This window comes from Callithrix jacchus, chromosome 14, assembly GCF_049354715.1.
Source record: "Callithrix jacchus isolate 240 chromosome 14, calJac240_pri, whole genome shotgun sequence".
NCBI classification, from domain to species: domain Eukaryota; kingdom Metazoa; phylum Chordata; class Mammalia; order Primates; family Cebidae; genus Callithrix; species Callithrix jacchus.
In genome coordinates, this window is record NC_133515.1 from 83,082,523 (window position 1) to 83,105,274 (window position 22,752).

A 22,752-nucleotide genomic window follows, 5' to 3' on the forward strand; every position below is an offset into this window, starting at 1 on the left:
GCAATTTAAAGTATAGACTTTTCACTTAGTGTTAAGGCTTGGTTGACCAACTTCAGCCATTTGGAACAGCAACTCTTAACCTGGAATTAAGCATAAAAGACTTTTGAGTAGCAAATGACTATCACAGAGTATATGCATTTTTCTCTGCACCTGGGAGTAGCAGTAGATTATGTCCCAGTCACAAGGCTTACTGATAGTAGCCAAAATGAATAGCTATGTCCAGGAGCAGGGAAAAGAGAATGTATTAGTGTAAACCTAAAGCAGTTCAGGTTCAAAGACAGAGTTGTATACTACCTTGACTTCCTCCAAGAATATTGTTCTTACTGTAATGACAGTGAGTCAGAATATTCTTGTCTAAGGTGTTCATTTGTTTCAGAAAGATTTTGGACAGCTTTCTCAAAGGAACTTTGAAATAGAAGTAAAATGTTATATCAATGAATTGAATCGAGAAATTATTATAACTGCACCTTAGATTTGGCATTTAGCAGCCTTCTCACAGCCACCTGGCAATGAGAAAAGTAGTGTCAGGCTGGGCGTGGTGGCTCACGCCTGTAATCTCAGCACTTTGGGAGGCCAAGGCAGGTGGATCACTTGAGGTCAGGAGTTTGAGATTGACCTGGCCAACATGGTGAAACCCCGTCTCTACTGAAAATACAAAAATTAGCCAGATGTGGAGGCATATGCCTGTAGTCCCAGCTACTGGGGAGGCTGGGGCAGGAGAATCATTTGAACCTGCGAGGCAGAGGTTGCAGAGAGCCAAGATTGCGCTACTGCACTCCAGCCTGGGCAACAGGGTGAGACTCTGTCTCAAAAAAAGAAAAGAAAAGAAAAATAGTGTTAGTTATATAGTTATTGAGTAATTCTTATTGTTAGTTATATATGAAGTATTAATATATACATTCTTTACAGAAAAATAAGGCTATACATAACTAAATTTTGAAAAAAATGTGTGATGAATTATTCATATAGAGGCATTGAATGATAAATTATCATTGTTTAAGAATTTTTTTTTGGTTCAAGGACTGTAGTTGATCTCATAGCTAAGGTAACATGCAGTAATCTTTGTGGTTATATTCAGAAAGCAGATATTACTTTAGACCCTATTGCTCAATTAATTCTAGGTTATCAGTTAAGTTATAAGATGCAATATTGATTGAATAATGGCTCTTGGGAGAGAATAAGGACTGCTACATTGAATAATTATATTACTGTATATGAAAGTTAAAATGTGAAAATTAAGAAAATAATGACATTTTAGAAAAGTGACCATCACAGGTGATCAGTATCAGCAAATGAATGAAGTGTTTAAGTTCTGCATTGTGTGGTTTTTCAACAAAGGACATCAAAGAGGATTTTAGAATTTTGCACTGCCCACTATTTACATATTTTTTTTTTTAGTAAGATGAACAGAAAACTTAAAAATCTTAATTTTCCAGCTGAAGAGTTCCATGTCCTCACATGTGGGGGTGGTAGCTGGATATATCAATATTGCTCTAAACATGAAGCACAGGACACATGATGTGTGTACATGATTTGTATGCTCTAATTCCTTTAGAAATGCATTTTGGTCAATCTTTAACAATAAGGAAATATAAAAGTAATGAGTTCTTAGAAGAAAGGCACTGCTGAAAGTAGATTTAGGTGTATCTGGAATATGTTGCAGTCAGTTGAGTAACAATCCATAATTAAGAAAATGTTTAACTTTTGATTTTCATGTATCTATAGTAGGAAAAAGAATTTATTTTCTGAGCCTTTTGTTTTCTGTCTTCTCTTTAAGCTTCTTCCATTTTACCCTCTCTGTTCTTTGGAGAATAGCCAAAACATTGAATGTTCTATGCTTATACTCTCACTGAGATTTTATGTCAGGGTAGGAATATTTATTATATTTATGTTATGTTTACCCTTTTGTGTATACTATTCACATTGCATAAAGCACTTGTATTGATCCTTTTCCAAGTAGTACAAAAATGAGATAAATTTTTTTAAATTTGCATCATAAAAATCACACAAGTCACAGTATTTGTGACCTATACAATTTTTTTTTCCTGTAAGAGAGATCAAATGTTGCATTTGTACAGCAAAACCGAAGCTTTTAGTGGTTTGCTCTATACCAAGATAGTTTTCTCAAACCAAATTTTCTTGAATAATATTCCTTGGGTTTGCTTTCCAATATAGACTGATAAAATGTTTAAAAATGCTTCTAACTTTTAAGCTATTTTGTTTCCTTAACCTTGTATTTCTGGTGATTTTAAGGTTTCTGCAATTTGAAATAGTTTTTAACATCATAAAACACTGGTGATATCATTTCTTTATTACCTTCCCAAATATGCCTTTTATTTTTATGTACAAGGGCTCTTGGGAATGATTCTCTCAGAGGCTTAAGCTGTGCTTTGCCTTTCATGAGAACTGAAATTATTTGGTAAGCGCTTGCTTTCTTTTTAGCTTCTAATTTTTCCCTATTTTATTTTGTACATGATATTTGTTTCAAGGTCAAAGGTTCCGTTACAGTTACTATGATGAATCCCAGGGGGAGATTTATAGATCCATTGAACATCTAGATAAAATGGTAAGTCTTTCAGGTGTGGGATTTTAATGCTCTAAGGCTTTTTCTTTAATTTCAGATTAGTAATTCACAACTTAATATGTTGAAATAATATAATGGACTAATTTTTTTCCCTATCTTTAAATGTACAAAATGCAATGTGTCATCATATAAATACTGACTTAAAGGATAATCCCTATTCTAGTAGGAATTTCCTTCTTCATAATTTTATTTGATTAATGAGAATATTTGAGAATAATTATATATGGATTTAAAATACTTTTTAGAGAAGTACCTTAGCTTTAGGGACAGTAGGGTACTAGTACTATTATTTACTGTTAAGCAGTAATAACCATAGCAGATGATGGGATACCTTGGCTCTAATTCCTATTTGTTTCATGGCTTTCTGAAATATTTCTTCTGACTCTTTCTGAACAGCATTGTTGTTTCTTACAATTTATTAAATAACTTAGTATATTTTTATTTTTAAGTGATAATGAAGATCTTATGAATTAGCTAATAAAAATTTGTGTTCTTTGGAGGAACTATAAACTGTAAATTGTTGCCCCTTTACCTCTGAAAATAAAGACATCATAGCCTTACAATGACAGTATACAAGAATTCCAGTGTATATAAAATTTAGCTAACTTAAATCTTGTCTTCTGTACTGAAGGGATTTATACAAATAGTTTATTTTAATTTTTAAAATTTCAGGCATGTTTATTTTGTTTTGTTAATTTATTTTTATTATTTCCTTGGATCAGCAGTTTGACCTGACAGAAGCATGTTTATTTTGGAATTACTTTTTTTTCTTCATATTTTTAGAAGCTCTCAAAATGATCTAAAATTTAATGGAATTAATATTTAAACACAAACTTATATCGTTGATATATTTCTGTAAAATATCCTGTAAATCAGATTGTTAGATATAATTCCATTTTTGTTTTGATTTACATTTTCCATTGCTCTTAAGCATGCATATTAAGACATTTCTTTTTTCCTTTTTTTAAGAGACAGGGTATCACTCCGTTACGAAGGCTGGAGTGCAGTCACACATCATAGCTCCCTGCAACCTGGAATTCCTGGGCTTATTGCTGCCGTAGCCTCCAGAGTAGCTGGGATGATACGCACATGCCACCATACCCAACTCATATTTATTTATTTAGAGATAAGGTCTCACTCTATGGCCCAAGCTGGAGTGCAGTGGTGTGATTTCGGCTCACTGCAGCCTCTTAACTCCCTGGCTCAAGTGATTCTCCCACCTCAGCCTCCCAAGTAGCTGGGATGTAGGTGCCTACCACCAAGCCCATCTAATTTTTGTATATTTTGTAAAGACAGGGTTTCACCATGTGGCCCAGGCTGGTCTCAGACTCCTGAGCGCAAGTGATCTGGCAGCCTCAGGCTCTCAGCAGTCCTGGGATTACAGGCATGTGCCACTGTGCCCAACCTGTGTGTGTGTGTGTGTGTATGTGTGTGTGTGTGTGTGTGTGTGTGTGTGTGTGTGTAGAGACAAGGTCTTGCTTTAATTGTCCAGGCTGGTTTTGAACCCTTGCCTTCAAAGAATCCTCCTGCCTCCCAAAGTGCTGGGATTCCAGGTGTGAGCCACCATACTTGGCACAGAGTAAGACTTGAACTTTACGGGCTGGAGTCTTTAGGTGTCTAGTAAAAAGAGCTATTAAAAAAGCATAAGAAAAAACATTATTTTTACAGATGGCAAAAATTTTTTTCCTCTTCATTTGTCCTTTTGCTCTTTTTACAAATTCTTAGTTTATTATCTTGTTTTTGGGCCATTTAGATTTTTATTTTTCTTTCTTTTTTTTGTTTTAAACATATCTCACTTTGCCACCTAGGCTGGAGTGTGGTGGCACCATCATGGCTCACTGTTGCCTCAACCTCTCAGGCTCAGGTAGTCCTCCCACCTCAGCCTCCTGAGTGGCTGGGAACACAGATGCGCACCACCACACCTGGCTAATATTTTTTGGTGATTTTTTGTACAGATGAAGTTTTGCCTTGTTTCCCATAATGGTCTGGAACTCCTGAGATCAAATGATCTGCCCTCCTCGGCCTCCCAAAGTGCTGAGATTACAGGCATGAGCCACAGCGCCTGGCCTGGATATTGTTTTTATTTTGAGATGGAGTTTTGCTTTTGTTGTCCAGGCTGGAGTGCAATGGCACAATCTTGGCTCTCACCGCACTCTCTGCCTCCCAAGTTCAAGTGATTCTCCTGCCTCAACCTCCCCAGTAGTGGGATCATAGGTGCACACCACCATGCTCGTCTAATTTTGTATTTTTAGTAGAGACAGGGTTTATCCATGTTGGTCAGGCTGGTCTCGAACTCCCGACCTCAGGTGATCCTCCTGCCTCAGCCTCCCAAGGTGCTGGGATTACAGGTGTGAGCCACTGTGCCAGGCTGGCCTGGATTTTTCTTAAGAAGAGTTTTAATTTGTTGTTTTAAATACAGAATTTAAAAATATAATTCTTTTTTTTAAAGAGAACTTCAAAGCTACTAGAAATCAAGAAATATAGTTATATTCTTACCTAGCTTAGGAGTATAGTAGATATTGATCCTACTGTCATTTTTTTTTCTTGAAGTGCTATGATAGTCATAATATTTCTTTTATTTATTTATTTTTTTTGAGATGAAGTCTCCCTCTGTTGCCCAGGCTGGAGTGCAGTGGCACAATCTCGGCTCACTGCAATCTCAGCCTCCCAGGTCTAAATGATTCTCCTGCCTCAGCTTCCCGAGTAGCTGGGATTACAGGCATGCGCCACCATGCCCAGCTAATATTTTGTATTTTTAGTAGATATGGAGTTTCTCCATGTTGGTCAGGCTGGTCTCAAACTCCTGACCTCAAGTGATCTGCCCACCTTCGCCTCCCAAAGTGTTGGGATTATAGGCATGAGCCACTGTGCCTGGCCGGCCTGGATTTTTCTTAAAAGGAATTTTAATTTGTTGTTCTTAATACAGAATTTTAAAATATAATCATATTCTTGTTTATCTTAGGAGTAGATATTAGTCTTACCGTCTCTTTTTCTAGAAGCGTTATGATAGTCATAAATATTTATTTTTTCTTTTATTTTCTTTTCTTTCTTTCTTTTTGTTCTTTCTTTTCTTTCTTTCTAGTGTCTCCCTCTGTCACCCAGGCTGGAGTTGAGTGGCACAGTCACAGCTTCCTGCAGCCTCAACTTGCTGGGCATAAAATATCTTCGCACCTCAGCTACCCAAGTAGCTGAGACTATAGGCATGCTCCACCATGCCTGGCTAATTATTTTTATTTTTATTTTTTAGAGATGGGGTTTCATCACATTGCCTAAGCTGATGATATTTATTTTAATTTTTAATAGCACAAATAATTTTGGTATTTACTCATAAATAGTATGAAATATAGCAGAATTATCTCTAACTTGCTCTGTGTGACTGTTGACAGATTATTTTAATACTTTATTCTTTCTTTCTTTATCTGGAAGAAAATAGACTTCAACTAGATGGTCTCCAAATTGTCTTTAAATTCTGTCAGCTTTTAAGTCTGCAGTTCGTTCAAATCAACTCTACCAGTGTGTTAAGCCTTATGCATATGTTTTCGTACAGGATTATTTGGTCTAAAGTATAACAAATATTTTAGTAAGGAATCTGGATTTGAATGTGTAAACAGAATATATCATGTGGTATATTTTATTAAAGCCAAATGTAATGAATGTAAAGTTGGTTACTTAGTGTGTTTATCATACTCAAATTTACCTTAGTTGCTACTTCAAGTCAAATTTACCTTAGTTGCTACTTTATTGTCCAATACTTTTACTTTTAGAATTTTATTTGGATTTTAGTATATTACCTTCTTTTTTGGCTTCTTGAGGTTTTCACTTCAGTTGATTAACTCTCCTTCGACTTTTAGTTATAGTCTTCTTATTCTGAGGTTTAGTTCTCAGTCTCCTCAGAAAACTTTTTCTGGCTTTCTCCATAGAGCAAATGATGAACGATTGTCCAAGCAAATGGAGAATGGGCACGTGCTGTGTGTCTGGTTCTCTGTGCAGTATTGAAGATAGAAGGAAGGAAAACACAGTCCGTGACTTAATGGAAGTTAGAGTCCAGTGGTTGAACACACTTACAAAGAAGCCATTACAATGTAGAGAGCTGAGAGACATTTAGGAGCTAGAACAAAAAGGACTTTAGTGATTAATTAGGTATGTCATGTTAAGAGAGTATTGGCATGTGGGATGATTTCTGGGTTCCATGTATACTTAGATGTTGTGACTCATTAATACAGGGAATATAAGAGGGACAGATTTAAGGAAAAAGATGAGCTTAATTTTAGACATGGCTTTATGTTATGTTTAGAACTGCACTTTTTGATACCACCAGTCACATGTCTTTATTGAGTACTTGAAGTGTGGTTATACAACTTGAGATATGTCATAAGTGTAGAATATACACTGGATTTTGAACATGTAGTATGAAAGGAACAAAACAGATCTCAAAAATAATCTGTTTTGATTGTATTATAAAATGATACTGCCATATTGTGTTTAATAAAATACCTTAAAATTAGTTTTTTAAAAATATGGCTACAAGACATTTTTATTTTTTAAATATGGTTACAAGAAAATTTTAAATTACATATATGGCCTGCGTTTTACGTGTGTGTGTGTGTGTGTGTGTGTGTGTGTGTGTGTGTCTATATATATTTAATTTAATTTAATTTATTTTTTGAGATAGAGTTTTGCCCTTGCTGCCCAGGCTGGAGTGTAATGGTGTAATCTCAGCTCACCACAACCTCTTCCTCCTGGGGTCAAGCAGTTCTCCTGACTCAGCCTCCCAAGTAGCTGGGACTACAGGCATGTGCCACCATGCCTGACTAATTTTGTATTTTTAGTAGAGACAGGATTTCTCCATGTTCGTCAGGCTGGTTTTGAACTCCAGACCTCAGGTGTTCTGCCCGCCTTGGCCTTCCAAGGTGCTGGGATTACATCTACCGCGCCCGGCTGACCTGCATTGTATTTTTATTGGACAGTCCTGGTTCAGCACATGAAGGTAGGTCTGGATGGAGAGAAACATTTGGAAGTTACTGGTGTATGAGGAGTGGATGGGAAGAAAGGATGTTAATGACATTGTTCAGAGAGTCAGTCTTGAGAGAGAGTATAAGGAATAGGAAGAAAGGGAGAGTTAGATCAGACGGATATACCAGCATTAAGTGGAGGAGGAGTTAAAGAAGAGCCAGTAAAATTCTACTTAGAGAGAACTGAGAATGAACGGTACCACAGAGAGGATGAGCTTTAGCAAAGAGAGAAGAAGAGTATCAAATGCTGCACCGAGGTGAGGTGAATTAAGAACCTTGCAAGAGCAATTTCAGTAGAATCAGGTTAGAAGCGAAATTGGAATGAAGAAGCAAAAATCAAATGTGAGAAATTGTTCTCTGTTAGTTTAAGTATGATAGAAAGGAACAATATTTAAATGTCAACTGACGTGGTAGATGAGGAGATCCAGGGAAACACAGTCAAAGGAGGAGTTTTTAAAGATGGAAACTGTGAGATGACTTTAGAATTTCTGGTAACATTAATTCCTAATTCTAGGTCTTGGAGAGATTTGACTCAAGATTATATCAGCTGTATGATTCTCATTTCTCCCTGGCTTTTCTTATCTTACATTTTATTCATTTAGGAAAAAATCTATAGGAGGAATGGGTGTATGTTTGTGAAATATAAATTATTAATGGTATGCATGTAAATTTTCCCCTGTCATTAAAATTACCCTTTTTTGGTTAGGGAACCATACAGAAAATAATTTTAAAAGATACCTCAGTACTAAGATTTTTCAAAGTAAATAAAGTTTTCCTGGACATGATCTTTAGCAAGTTTGTACTAAATTTTATGAAACAGCAATGCTTTTTACACCAAAAATAGTAAGAATAACTCTAGTCAAAACCACATTCTCAAACTCCATACATGATTTACATTTGGATGTCTTATAAACAGCTCATATTGAACATATCCAAACTGAATTCCTCATTTTCTTCCCACCAAGACCTGTTCTACTTACAGACTTTCTTAATTCAGGTGATGGTAGTCCTATGCTTCCACTTTCCTAACTGGTCCTATTAGACCTGCCTTTGTCTTCTTCAGTCTCAGGTAGCTTAAAATAGGAACCAAAGCAATTCTTTTAAAATCTAAATCAGATCATATTACTCTTCTGCTTCATATCTCCTGTAAAATTGCCCCTTTTCAGTCAGAATAAAATCCAGCGTCTTTACAATGTGTGGGCTAAATGGACCAACCTGATTTGCAGCCCCCTCCATTTTCTTTCTTTTATTCTTTCTTCACTGTACTGTGGACACAGTAATCTCCTTATTGTGTCTTGATAATGCCATGTATGTGCCCAGCTTAGGGCTTTGGCTGTTTTGCCCTTGACTGTCTCATTTACCTCAAGTCTGCTCAGCTCTCACCTTTTCAGTGGGGCCTTCTAACTACTCTATTTAATTTTGCATCCTACTCCTACCCTTTTAGCATTTGCAATCCACTGTACCCTGTTCTACTTTTTCTTCTAAAAAACTAAGTAATTTACTTACTACATTTCTGTCTATCAGGATACTTGTTTACAGAGTGCCTAGAGTAGTGATGAGAACGTAAGTAGGTGCTCAGTACTTATTATTCAAATGAATAAATTAATGGGCATAATCTTCCTGTACACAATTTAAAAACATGACTATCCTAACTGTAACATGCAAAGGAAATAAAAGGAATTTATAATAAATATATATTTAAGAATGTAAATACCCAGGCACAACTAAATTAGAAGGTACAATGAAGTATTTAAATCTTTATGAATAGTATTAATGCCAAAACAGCTACAAATACAAACTTACACAGTTATATATTTGTGACTGAGATTACTCAGTGCTATTGCTAGTGACTTGATTTTTCAAAATGGTGAACAATTTTTAGTAAACTTGTAAACAAAACAAAATGCAGTCTTCCCTCACTTTAAATGATAGTTTTATTCCTGGGAAACTCATTGTATATTAAAATCAATGCAAAACTTCTTTCTGTTTGTATATAAAGTGAATTATTATATAATTAAGGCTGTAGATATTCTATAAGTCTTATTGATGGAGAATAGTCTTTATGTGCATGAAACTGTTTGTGTCAGCATCCCTTGAATCCCACTGAATCCCAACAGCATCTTCAAATTAGTTTGACAGCCAAAAAGTGTGCATCATTTTCTGTTATGCTCCTTGGATGAACAGTTGTTCATTGACCTTACCCTGCTGTATTTTTATTCTCAGTACTTATTACTGCATGACTTACTCATTTGCTGATTTGTCTTGGGGTTATCTCCCTCATTGGATTATATAAGCTTCATGAGATTAGGAACTTTGTCCATTTTCCATCCTAGTGCCTGTCAGTGGGCATGCAGTATATACATTTGTTGAATGAATGATGGATAAATGGTTAGGGAGAGTGGTGAGAAATGAAGTTTAAAGACTCTAGAACAGCTAATTTGAAGGATTTTAAATAGGATTTTTAAGTGATAAAATTGTTTTGTATTTGAATAGATCATATGACTGCAGTATAGCCAAGGGGTTGGAAGGAGGCTGGAGGAGTTAGGTCATCCAGATGAGAAATGATGGTAATTTAGACAATGGGTGGAGTGGTGGTGGTAGAAGAGAGGGACAGAAATGTATATATTCAATATATTTCAGAGACAAATTGATGATGGGACTTGGAGGTGGATTGAGGTTGGGGGTGAAGGAAATGTCAAAGATGACGCCTAAATTTTTGGCTGTGCTGCTGGTTGGGTGGTTGTGTTTACTTAGGCCATAAGCACAGGAAGAAAGGACCAAAACTTTTTGGGGGGCAGGAAGATCATAAATTCTATTAGGGATATGTTATGTTTGCTGTTGCCTTTAAGACATCTAAATAGAGATGTCAGTCAGGTAGACATTTGGATTTTCATTTTGCCAGTTATTTCTGAGCACATATACATCCTGATGCGTTGGTGGAGATACAGCAGTAAACAAACATGGCTCTTGCTGATATAAAACTTCTAATTGGAAGAGACACATATTAATTTTAAAAGGTAAGGAAATATGTTAATTAGTGTGAAGTGTAATGTGTGCAGAAAATAGCTAAAAAGGTTTTGAGATGGTAAATGATTGGAGGCTGTTTTGGATTGAGCGGTCTGAGAAAGGCATAATTTCATGCCTTGAGGATGAAAATTACAGTGAGTTCTGATCAGAGGGAAGAGCATTTTAGACAGGAGAAGTTGCCAGTGCAAAGACTTTAAGATTGGAAAGAGGCTGGTATGTTAGAAGAAAAAGAAAAAGCCAGTGTTGTGGGAGTATGGTGCCTAAGAGGAAGAAGAGTGGTATGTGTAAGCTGTGGTAAAAGAGGCAGGGATCTGATAATACAGGGTTATAATTGAGGGTAACTATGTAAGTACAATAGGAAGTGAAATGATATAATTTGCATTATTTTTAAGATCACTCTGGTAGTTGTATGGCAAATGGATTATACAGGAGGGTCAGAAGTAGCAACAATGGGGTGGAGTGCAGTGGTTCACACCTGTAATTCCAGCAGTTTGGAAGGCTGAGGTGGGTGGATCACTTGAGGTTAGGAGTATGAGACCAGTCTGGCCACCATGGCAAAACCCCATTTCTCCTAAAAATACAAAAATTAGCTGGGCATGGTGGTGCACACCTGTAGTCCCAGCTATTGGGGAGGCTGAGGCAGGAGAGTTGCTTAAACCCGATAGGTGGAGGTTACAGTGAGCCAAGATCCCACCACTGCAGTCCAGCTCCAGGGACAGAGCGACACTCTGTCTCAAAAAAAAAAAGAAGAAGCAACAATGGGCCATCGGTAGAAGGAAGTTCAAGGGAGAGATGATAGTAACTTTAGATCTTTTCAGAAATAAGTGTCAAAAGGGCTTTGCTAATGGGTTGACTGTTTTGGTTTGGAGCTCAGAGAAGGCGTTCACTTGGACTAGAGATGTACGTTTGGGAGGTCTCAGGAGATAATTAAGGCCAGGACAGAGATGAGATCGGCTACTATAGTAATCATTAACCCTGTCATTGCAACAGAACTCACTTGTGGAACTTTGTTGAAATTTTTGAGAACCTGTCTCAAAAAAGAAAAAAAGGGAAAAAATTGTGCAGTAGAACCAGTTAGCTCAGGTTGACTTCTGCATTTGCATCTGATTTACCTTACATTAGATATCACAAATTACTGGAACATAACTTTTAAAATTCTATTTAAATCCCCTGGAATATAATTTCTGAATAAATATTGAGTATTTGCTTCATATTAATATGATTGAATTTAATGGTTGATTTTAACATTTGGACTTGGAGTTGATTCTTGTGGTCCATTTGTTGAGATATTTTTGTTTATATGTAGAATTTTTAAATGGCTCATAAATAGGGATTCTATTTTAGGAGTGTACTGTTGATTCAACTTGCACGTCAATTCTGGGAGTTAGCATATAGGAGTCAAAATAATAAGAATGGTTAGCTCTAGACATAAACTTAGGTGTGTTTGTTTGTGTTACCTTTATGTATGTATTGAGGTCTGTTAGTCAGACTTCAATAATGTATTGTCTTAATTGATGTATATAATCAGATGGTGAATATACTTTTGCATATTTTTCTAATAGATTATATTATAAATAATTTAATTCATTTGAGAACCATTATCTTAGTTTTCATATGTGATATTTCCAGCCAAAACATACTTGGATGGTTCTCCAAAGAAGCATTAGAAAAATGTTAAGAATTTTGAACTGTAACATTTCAATTCAAATGTTACAATTAATAAGCAGTAAGTATACATTTTGAAAGTTTGGTAGAGTAAAAAGAAACTAAGCATAAAATGTTAGATTATATCTCTTCAGGGCCGGGGCCTGGTGGCTCAAGCCTGTAATCCCAGCACTTTCAATATCTCCAAATAGGTTCCACTTTAGTCACAGGAAATATTGACATGGCAAAGTACTAATTAACCAAAAAACTGGTCTGTAGCCAATAAAATTAAAAGATTTTCAAAATTTAGATGTCCTATGCTACAGTTACGTAATTTTTCCCAACTGTATTTGATAGTTTGTTCTCCTATATTTTATGTGTTTTTTTCACATACTTAATTTCTAAGATATTCAAGTTCTAGAAATACGAACATTTTGCAATAAGAAGAGCAGCTATTTTTCTTTGGCAACTTAGAAATGGTTTTATTTTCCAGCATTGTAATAACTATATTTAATAATTCCAGCATTGTAATAACTATATTTAATAATAGTTTTCTGTTAAAAAGGATCAAAACTTAATTAACATGCTAATTTTGAAGAGATATAATCTTTTTTTTTTTTTTTTTTTTTGAGACGGAGTTTCGCTCTTGTTACCCAGGCTGGAGTGCAATGGCATGATCTCGGCTCATCGCAACCTCCGCCTCCTGGGTTCAGGCAATTCTGCCTCAGCCGCCCGAGTAGCCGGGATTACAGGCATGCGCCACCATGCCCAGCTAATTTTTTGTATTTTTAGTAGAGATGGGGTTTCACCATGTTGATCAGGATGGTCTCGATCTCTTGACCTCGTGATCCACCCACCTCGGCCTCCCATCTTCTGAATTTCACTTGAAATAACCATAATTATTCATATTTTATGTATATATATATATGAGGTGGTCATAGGGATCATTTTTATTATTCGATTTTTGGTATAGACCAGTGTCTCATTATGGATATTGGTAAAGATAATCTGAAAATGTCATTGTATTCATCTGTTATAACTTTTTTCTTTTAAATTTGTCAGTTATGTCACTTAATTTGAACATGAACTAGTTTTCTTCCTTCCTACTATTTTAAAAGTGAAAATTGTTCCTTTTGTTAACTCATACTTCTTTCTCTTGAACCTAAGCCAGCAGCTTCTTAATAGGTTTTATAACATTTTCTGTAAGATAGCCATTTATTAGTACATTACTTAGCACTGCTATTTTTAAGGTGAGCTTTTTCTATAAACTTTCACCGTTAGGATTTTATGTTGATGCCTGTTAAAGAAACTAGAATATTTCCTTTTCCTACTCCACCTCACTAAGTGTGTACTCATTGCAAATATAAATATATATCCTTTAAAAAATGAGCCCAGAATTCTATTGATTCGATAATATCGTGTTAATTACGTGGTTGGAATTAAAAGATGTGATTCTGGTTTTTATTTCATAAGTGTCTCTAAAATGTTTTGCTACTCCTTTGCGTTTGTTATTTTTGGGAAAGATTTCCTTCTGGGTGATAATTTTTAGATTGCCATTTTATTAAATATAAAGTTTTTTTTTAAAAAAGAGAAGATATTTGTTGTCTTATCAGAGTCCTGAATTTGAGCTTTGTCAGTTAATACCGCCTATTTAGTTTAGGGTTGCCACTTGGAATTTGACACAAATATTCACTGATTATTTGAAGAGTCAACACAACGATAGATTGGTTCACCCCCTAAATTGAGGGAGTTAGCTTTTAGTCTGCGTATTTCTTGCTGAAACTTAAATTCCTCAGAAACCCATAATCCTTGATGGATGGGCTTTTGGTATTTATGTCTGCCTTATACCTTAGAGCTGAATGGGTAGTATAGTGACCCATTCTACTTCTCTACATTAAGTTTATGTGAACAATCACATTTTCACTATACTAGGCCTTAGGAAGCTCTCATTGCCTGGACTTTAGAGTCATTGATCATATCTTCTACTGTTTTAATAAATAAAAAAAGGTAATTTAGCGTAATTGGGAAAGGACATTATTTTTCACCTTCTTGGACTTCTGCCAACAGCATTGAACTAGCATTTCTGTCTCTTTAGAAGTTTTCTAATAGTAATCTCATAGTTGTTAACCTAAAAACATAGGCATATCTAAAAGTGTGTTTGCCAGTATTCTGTATTAGTTAATAATGTTCCATTTCTAAATTTTATTATTGCTTTTGTTTGCATACTTAATGAATTTTTCAGTAAGAGAGGTTCACCTATGAGAAAAGCCTTAATTTTCCCCTCTGTATTTCCTTATAAAGAAGCATACCTCTTAAAATATCACTTGTGTCAGCCAATTGAGTATAATTGAATTAATTTTTACACTTGTAAGTTTATATCACACATATGCAAGAATGGAAATTATTGCATATTTAGCTTCCTAACTCCCATAATCTCAATTTTTATATTTCCTCTGTTGTAATTTAACCAGTATATCTTCATTTTGAAGATAAAGGGTTCATTTTTAACTCTTTACTTAGTAGTATCTTCTCTGCGTTTATAATCTGTTTTTCTATATTAGGGTTTCTTGCCCAGTTACTTTGAATTCTTTGTCTTCTGAAATGTGATCATTAGTTTTCTTCTGTTTAAATTCATATCAGTATATAAATGTGATGTTTGTTCTGAATGTGCTTTGAGATTTTAATATTAAAATGTACATTAAAATCTCAGTGTCACATTACTTATTAATGAGTGGATTTGTATTTAAGGTAAGGTGTTCTAGATGGACTTCATTCAGGATCATTTAAAGTTCACCTACTATATGTATGCAAGTTGTAGCTATGTGAGTGTTCAAAGAATTGTTAGTATGACTCTTGTTATACTTTAATAAATCAGAGTAGTCAATGAAAAAGGGAAATTTAGAGTCAGGACTTTGCCCTTTTTGTGCCTCCATTCATATATCTTGATCATCCATTATTTATGGAAGAGATTTATAATTCCATCTCTACATTACTATAATCCATTCTTGGATTAGAAATGTACTGTAATGTTTTTGGCATCAGAATTATGATTTTTTTAAATCTTAGGTTTAACTTTTTTGTTTGCTTGTTGCTTTGAGACAGAGTCTTGCTCTGTTGCCCAGGCTAGAGTGCAGTGGTTCAATCTTGGCTCACTACAACCTCCACTTCCCAGATTCAAGTGATTCTCCTGTCTCAGCCTCCCAAGTAGCTGGGATTACAGGCATGTGCCACTACGGCTGGCTAATTTTTGTATTTTTAGTAGAGACGTGGTTTCACCATGTTGGCCAGGCTGGTCTGAACTCCTAACCTCAGGTGATCCACCTGCCTCGGCCTCCCAAAGTGCTGGGAGTACAGGCATGAGCGACACTGCTTGGCCCATCTTAGGTCTAACTTTTAAATTAGTATTTCTCTGAGCTTATACATTCCAAGTATCAGTGGAGAGTGTTGACCTGGAAGCCCCCTGGTTGGCAAGGGACAACCAACTTAGCATTACAAACTGGTTGTGGACCAATCTGAGAGTGGCTAATTCATGTGCAAGCAATTCAAAGTTAATTGTACATGTGTATGTCTGTGTTTCAGATGTGTATATTTACACACATATATGTGGAATATTGATTATGTTTGTGAAGGACTTAGATTCTGAAGAAAAGTTGTTTTTTTTTTTGGTAGAATTAAATTTTGATGCCGCCACTGTAAAATTTCTGTCACTCACTGGTTATTATCATTTTTCAGATGAGGTTTTTTTTAAACGATGTTTATCTGATTACTCTTGGTGCTTTTACACTGTACCTGTTTTGTTAAAATGTGAAATAAAAACAAAAAACAAAGAATAACGAGTTAAGTCCCTAGTTAAACCATCATTTGCATTTCTCCCAGAGGTTATGAATCCAATTTATTGATTAGAAAATGTTTTAACTGAATAAGAAAATAATATGATTGGTAAATGAATTAGCTTGAATCAATGATTTATTTCCCTGACTTGGTGATTTGCTCTATAAAGTTATAAATACATTAATATATTTGGAGATTGTAGAATTTAGTGTAAACTAATGGTCAAGTCATAGTGGTTGTTTTGACAGTAGTCTAACAAGTTTTATTCTGTATTAAGATCTTGAAAACAAGGCATTCTAGTTTAAAGAACAAAGAGATGGAAAGCTTTCCTTTATTATTAAGCTTGTTCGTACAGATCTGTGTTATAAGCTGGGCTCGGTGACTTACACCTGTAATCCCAGCACTTTGGGAGGCCAAATCGGGCAGATCACTTAAGGTCAGGAGTTTAAGACCAGCCTGGCCAACATGGTGAAACTTGGTCTCTATTGAAAATATAAAAATTAGCTGGGTGTGGTGGTGCGTGCCTGTAATCCCAGCTACTCTGGGGACTGAGGCAGGAGAATCACTTGAACCCAGGAGGCGGAGGCTGCAGTGAGCTGAAATCATACCACTGCACTCCAGCCTGGGTGACAGAGTGAGACTCCATCTCAAAAAGAAAAAAAGAGAGATCTGTATTGCTTAAACCTGCCTTTATCGTGAGCTTTAAATTAATTAAAAGATGTTAACTATTTTCTTAGTTTGTGTTTTTTTTTCACATACCTAGATTATTTAATACTAGTAATTTAAAATACCTTACACTGTTTATATTGAAGTATATGTTATGGAAATAGTTCAGTTACAATTAACTCTTGATTTTTCATGCCAAAAGCAGGAAAAATGTAATGGATGTGGAGAAAAGAGCCATAAATTAAATTTTAGGTTCCATATACAGATTTTCAGAGTAGACTTACTTTTGTATATTCTTTCTGTGAGGAAGATAAAATATTTTGAAACGTTTGAGGATTATGAGATAAATGACAACTGGTTAAAGTAGTATCGAAACATACCTGGACGTTGGAGAAAGTAAACCAGGGATTAAAAGTTTTCTGTTAATAGAGTTAATTATAATGGTATTATCTTTGATGAATGAGTTTGATGTTTCACAAGGTTTATTTAATCTGTTTTCTTTGTGTCTCCCTAATGAAGAATTATGTTTAAGTAACAGTTTTAAAATATGATTAGGAAATAATAAAATATTGTCCTTTTTCTTTTATTTTTTTCCCCCTCTTCTTCTTCTTTGTTGTTTTTTTAGGGTATGAGTATCATAGAACAATTAGACCCTGTATCTTTTAGCAATTACTTGAAGAAATACCATAATACTATATGTGGAAGACATCCCATTGGGGTGTTATTAAATGTAAGTATCCTTAGGAAGCCTTGACTTAACATTTGGTCATGTGATATTACAAAATATCTCATTATCATTGTAATACACTGGCATCACTGGTTTTATGTACTTGTGGTCAAGTTTCTTTTTAGTATCTTTAACATAATTTGGAGTTTCATTGCGTTTGCTTACTTGAATAAAGTTATTTATCATTGGAATACAGTTTAATACTTTCTGTTAAATACAGAAAGTTATTTAGAATAAAGACCCTTATTTTCTCTTGATTCTTAGTTCCAATATGCTCTTTATAAATAAAAACTAAAGTGATCTCTTAATTACTTTTTTGGTTTTATTTAGTGGTCTAGGCTCTATAAAAAATAAATGGAAGTTTCTGCTTTTACACTTTAGGTGTTCATAATGTAATAAAACAAGACAGATGATGTGTTTTTTTTTTCTAATTAGTAAAACAGTATTAATTTACTGAATGAAAATACGACATTCATTAAGAAATAAGAAAGTGAATGGGAGGAGAAAGTAACAGTGGGCTCATTTGGAGAAGCAGGGAAATAATGGAGAAGGTAATGTAGTCCAGAATAGGCTAGGGTAGGACCCTAACTCCAGTGTTATTTTAATGTGATTTGAAAGGTAATATATTATGGGTTTTTAGGAAGTGTTTTTCTTTTACGCTGTATTGATTGGCTCAAAGAAAAGCTTTTCAAGAACTTAAACTAATTTTTGGAATTGAAGCTAGAATAAACTATACTAATTTCCTAAAATCTGAATTGAATCAAATAATATTTTTATTATAAGGTAAATGCTAAACCAATCTACAATTAAAGTAAAAATCCTAGCATATACCTCTTATAATCTGGATTTTAATTTATATACATTTCAAATATAGTCAAAGTCAGACAAAGACTGTGACATCTTCAGACAGAAGTAGCCAGGGATTTGGTTTATAAAGAGAAATAGACTTAAAAATTTAAAAATAGTTTAAAAAGTGGCATTATTACAGGGAGAGGGAGGGTAAATAATGACTGATACTTAATTATCAAGAAACAAGATTAGAAGTTATTTGAGAGAATGATATTAGGAATTCTTTTTTTTTATTTTAATATGATGCAACAAAAATTTAAGAAGAGCAAAAGAGGAATTTGGGCTTCAGCTGTAAAGTGGACAGAGTCAAACCATGAACATATTGAATGCCCACTTTTTTATGTGGTATGTGTCTAACCAAATTTTTCTTTTTCTAGGCTATCACAGAGCTCCAGAAGAATGGAATGAATATGAGCTTTTCCTTTTTGAATTATGCCCAGTCAAGCCAGTGTAGAAACTGGCAAGACAGTTCAGTGAGTTATGCCGCTGGAGCACTCACGGTCCACTGAAGCTCTGAATCCTCAGGGATGCCACCTGCACATTCTCATACTCTGTCCGGGGTCCCAGCCTAGCCTTTACCGAGATACTGGTCCTGGTTTGGGGGGATTCTGAAACCTCAAACTAATAGAACTTTCTTCTCTTTTTTTTCTAGTAGGTGTAGTCCTTCCTTAATTTCAACTCATTTAAAAATGCTTTATAGTTTAGGGCAGTGTAAGGAAGGCTGGCATCAAAGTATTTTGATCAAAAAAGATGACAATGTAAAGGCCCAGTTGTGGCAGACAGTGTTTTGAAAGTAACTTGTAAAGCATTTACCATATCCTAAATTTGCACTCTTTGCAGACTTGTGCACATATATTCCGCTTTCAGAATAGTTTTGCAAATTGTACACAAACAAACAGAAAAGGTGGAAGCTTTTTAATAAAGAAATTGCATTTATAAATGATCTGTATTAGAATATAATAAATCTCCAGTTATAGTCAATTACTACCCATGTTGTACAACAGATACCTTCTATTTTAGTTGCTAATAAAGGGCTACACAACTCAAAATAGTCTGATTTAAACTTATTGCTCTGTGGTATATATAAAAATTGTTTTTTATTAATTCCATCTCAGAATTTTTGTTAAAAATGGTAAACTTCAGCTCTTATGTAAAAATATATTAGGATGTATTTTATATTTTATATATTTATATGATTTTTTTTAAATCGGAAATTAGAATCATATAATCTTAAAGTTAACTTTTTAAATTACATTCAGTTTGCCTTTTTGTGTGTGACATCCTTTGTGTCATTACTGTATTGTAAAAATATATATTCAAGATTGGTAAAAGAACTTAGATGTAATCCTTGACTTCAAAGATCACGTTTGATAGTCTGCAAATGAGGAAACATTGAAGAGTGTTCTTAAGTGTTTTTCATATCATTGCAGACCATAATACACTGCTGTGTGCTTTTTAAGTGCTTTAAGCAGTTTGACTCTTTTACTTGAATTTTTAGCAAGAGATCATTAACGTCATCAACAAGTCACTGGATTTTCTTATAGTTACACAATTTTTTGGTCATGATTTTTGGTGCGGCTCTTCCAACTAAAATAATGGTATGGTGTTGTATTTCTTTCTTTAGTGTAGACTGGTTCTAGTCACTTTGGCCAAAAAAAAAGAATGATATAATTCAGTTAATAATTCAGGCACCATGTATGTTCTGCATTATACCTATTTTAACTTAACACTGAGTGTCTATATTATATTGGCGAGAGTGTTATATCTTCAGTGTTATGCCCGAGTAGCACAATTTTTAGATGCCTTGCACCAATTTTATTTAAAGATTTATGTTTTTTATTTATTAAATATCAACTTTCTATAGTTGAGTGAGATAACATAATGTTACCCTTTTAGATTCAAAGTCGTCTTCCTATGTACGTGTGGAAATTATACTTTTACATATTAGTGATTTATTCTCCATACTTTAGATACACTTTTGATTACATTAATATTTCCTGTTTAATATGAACTATAAAAATTTTAAAATTGACAACAGTGAATTTTAAAAATGTTTTCTGAATATAAGACTAATACATGATTATTATAGACAATTTGAAAAATACTGAAAAGTTATAAAAAAGAAAAAATTATCTGCAGTGTCATGACCCAGAGATAACCCTGTTAATATTCTTCTGTATTTCTTTTCAGTCGTTGTCTATGCTATTTCTGTGTATGAGTGTGTGTACATGTGTTTGTGTGTGTGTGATAACAAACTTGAGATTATACTGACCATATAGTTATGTACCCTGTTTTCTATAACCTAACTTCATAAATATTTACCCATGTCTTTGAAAATGTGACTTTTAGAAATGGCTGCCTAATACTCTATTGTATGAATATGCCATAATTTAATTACTTCTCTCTTTGGATATTAGGTTGTTCTAATCTTTCAGCATTATAAATAATAGTGGGGGAGACATCCTTGTTTGTAAAAGTTGATCTCTATATTAGACTCTTTCTTTAGGATATACTCATGTAAATATGGAATAAGTGGTTCAGGTTGTGAGAACTTTTAAGGCTCTTTATAATATTTCCAACCTTCAGAACGATTGCGCTAAACTAACAATGTATGAGCACTCATCCTACTGCCCCTTCACCAGTATCAGGTTTTTGAATCTTTGACAATTTGTTAGCCTAACAACATAATCAGTTGTTTATTTGATCATTCTAATAAGAGTTGCTTTACAGGTAATCATTTTTGTCTTTATATAATTTTATGGTTGATTTTTAAAAAGACAAGCGGGTTGCCTAAGTTGGGTGGACTATAGTACAAGTATGTTTCTAGCACTTATAAAACCCTAGAAGCTGGACATGGTGGTATGCACCTGTAATCCCAGCTACTTGGAGTGCTGAGGCAGGAGGATCACTTGAGCCCAGCAGCTTGAGACCAGCCTGGGCAACGTTGTAAGCCTCAAAAAAAACCCTCTAAACAAACAAGCAGACCTGCAGAATATTTTGATATCACTTTACCCTTTCCTAAAACATGAACATACCTGGTCATGAAGTAGAAGAAGTTCCAAACTGGTGGTTGAGTGTTGGGTTCTAGTTCTGTTTCTGCCACTGATTAGTTCTCTGAACTTAAGTGTTCCATGTCGTATTGAAACTTTCTCATTTGTAAATGTGGAGGGGATCTCTTAAGTGCTCTCTAGTTTCAAAGTACTTTGATATTGTGACTTTGTTTTTTAGAGGTTCTGGTGTCATTTATTTTTAATAGCTACATGAGTAATGTAGATTAGAGAGATTATCTTTTGATTTCAACTTCACATACATGGAAATGAAAGTCTTGTTATTTAACACAAAAGGAAATTAGTTTGCATTATTTAATGCAGTTAATATTACCTAAAATGTTGAACTTAAGCTTTTCTACTTTAAGTGCCTTTAAAAGTTTTGTATTTGGAATCTAAAATATAAAGGAAATTCTTATGTAGCTCTATACAGTTGCTTCTTTATGATATACTTTTGATTGTTTTGTGGCAACTTTTTTTTGTGTTATATTGCACAGAGCAGCATATTCATGGGTTCTTCACTATTCTGCTAGTGAATCCTTGAGAAATGTATGTTAAAGATTAGCTCATTGAGCAGGTAAGTGCTGTGTCTTGGGTGGGCAAAAAATCTTCATACAGAGTAGGATAAAGAACTATTAAGATATACCAGTATTTGTATTTAGATGTTCCCATTTGGATGGTTGGTGTTCTGAGCTAGTTAATGGTTATTGTTACAGACCTTAAATATTGCTTTGGTATATTTATTCCAAACATAGTTTATTCCCTGAGATTACAGGTTGGTAAATGTTTCTGTAAAAGACCAGATAGTAAATATTTTGGGCTTCACAGGCCGTATAGTTTCTGTTCTATTTTCCTTGGCAATTGTAGCACAAAACCCGCCATAGACAATGTGTAATCAAATGAATGTGAATGTGTTCTAATAAAAGTTTATTTATACAAAGACGGTGAGCTGGATTTGGCCTGTGGGCCATAATTTGCTGTCTCCTGTCATAGATGGTGTCATTTGTAGTTCAAAAGTTGGCAAATAACCTAAACTGCAAAAAGTGGTGGTAAGTTTCTGCCATCACAGTCCTCTCTTAATTTGATGTAGTCTGATTGACTGGGTTAGCATGTGATTTAGGATCATAAAGGTAAGTGGGAAATGGGCATGGGAAACTAAGAAGTCTTAGAAATTAGTGTTAAATAACTATATAGCCCATTTGTTTGCGGGAACACATTGGGAGGTTTGCTTGGGTTCCATAAACGAATCAAAAAAGTGATCAGTGGAGCTCGTGATTAGTTGTTGCAAATTCTTTAAATTATTCTAAGTGCTTGGCTGCCTAGATGATATCAGAAGCTAGGTCAGATGAACCTCTTTACCTCAGT

The 22,752-nt window shown here is 34.6% G+C and overlaps 1 protein-coding gene across 19 annotated transcripts in view; it reads left to right on the plus strand.

Moving 5' to 3' along the window:
• MEMO1 (mediator of cell motility 1) overlaps positions 1-22,327 on the plus strand; it is a 140,423-nt gene extending 118,096 nt beyond the window's left edge. For 17 of the 19 annotated variants that reach the window (XM_054245069.2, XM_078349571.1, XM_035272864.3 and 14 more), the window contains 3 exons: positions 2,490-2,566; positions 17,390-17,494; positions 18,718-22,327. In XM_054245069.2, coding sequence (XP_054101044.2) covers positions 2,490-2,566; positions 17,390-17,494; positions 18,718-18,849 — 314 coding nt within the window. In that variant the 3' untranslated portion in view covers positions 18,850-22,327. Of the gene's footprint in view, positions 1-2,489; positions 2,568-6,504; positions 6,725-17,389; positions 17,495-18,717 lie in introns of those variants that run through there. The other 2 variants (XM_078349570.1, XR_013526684.1) reach the window with 2 other exon arrangements.
• The last annotated feature ends 425 nt before the right edge of the window (positions 22,328-22,752 follow it).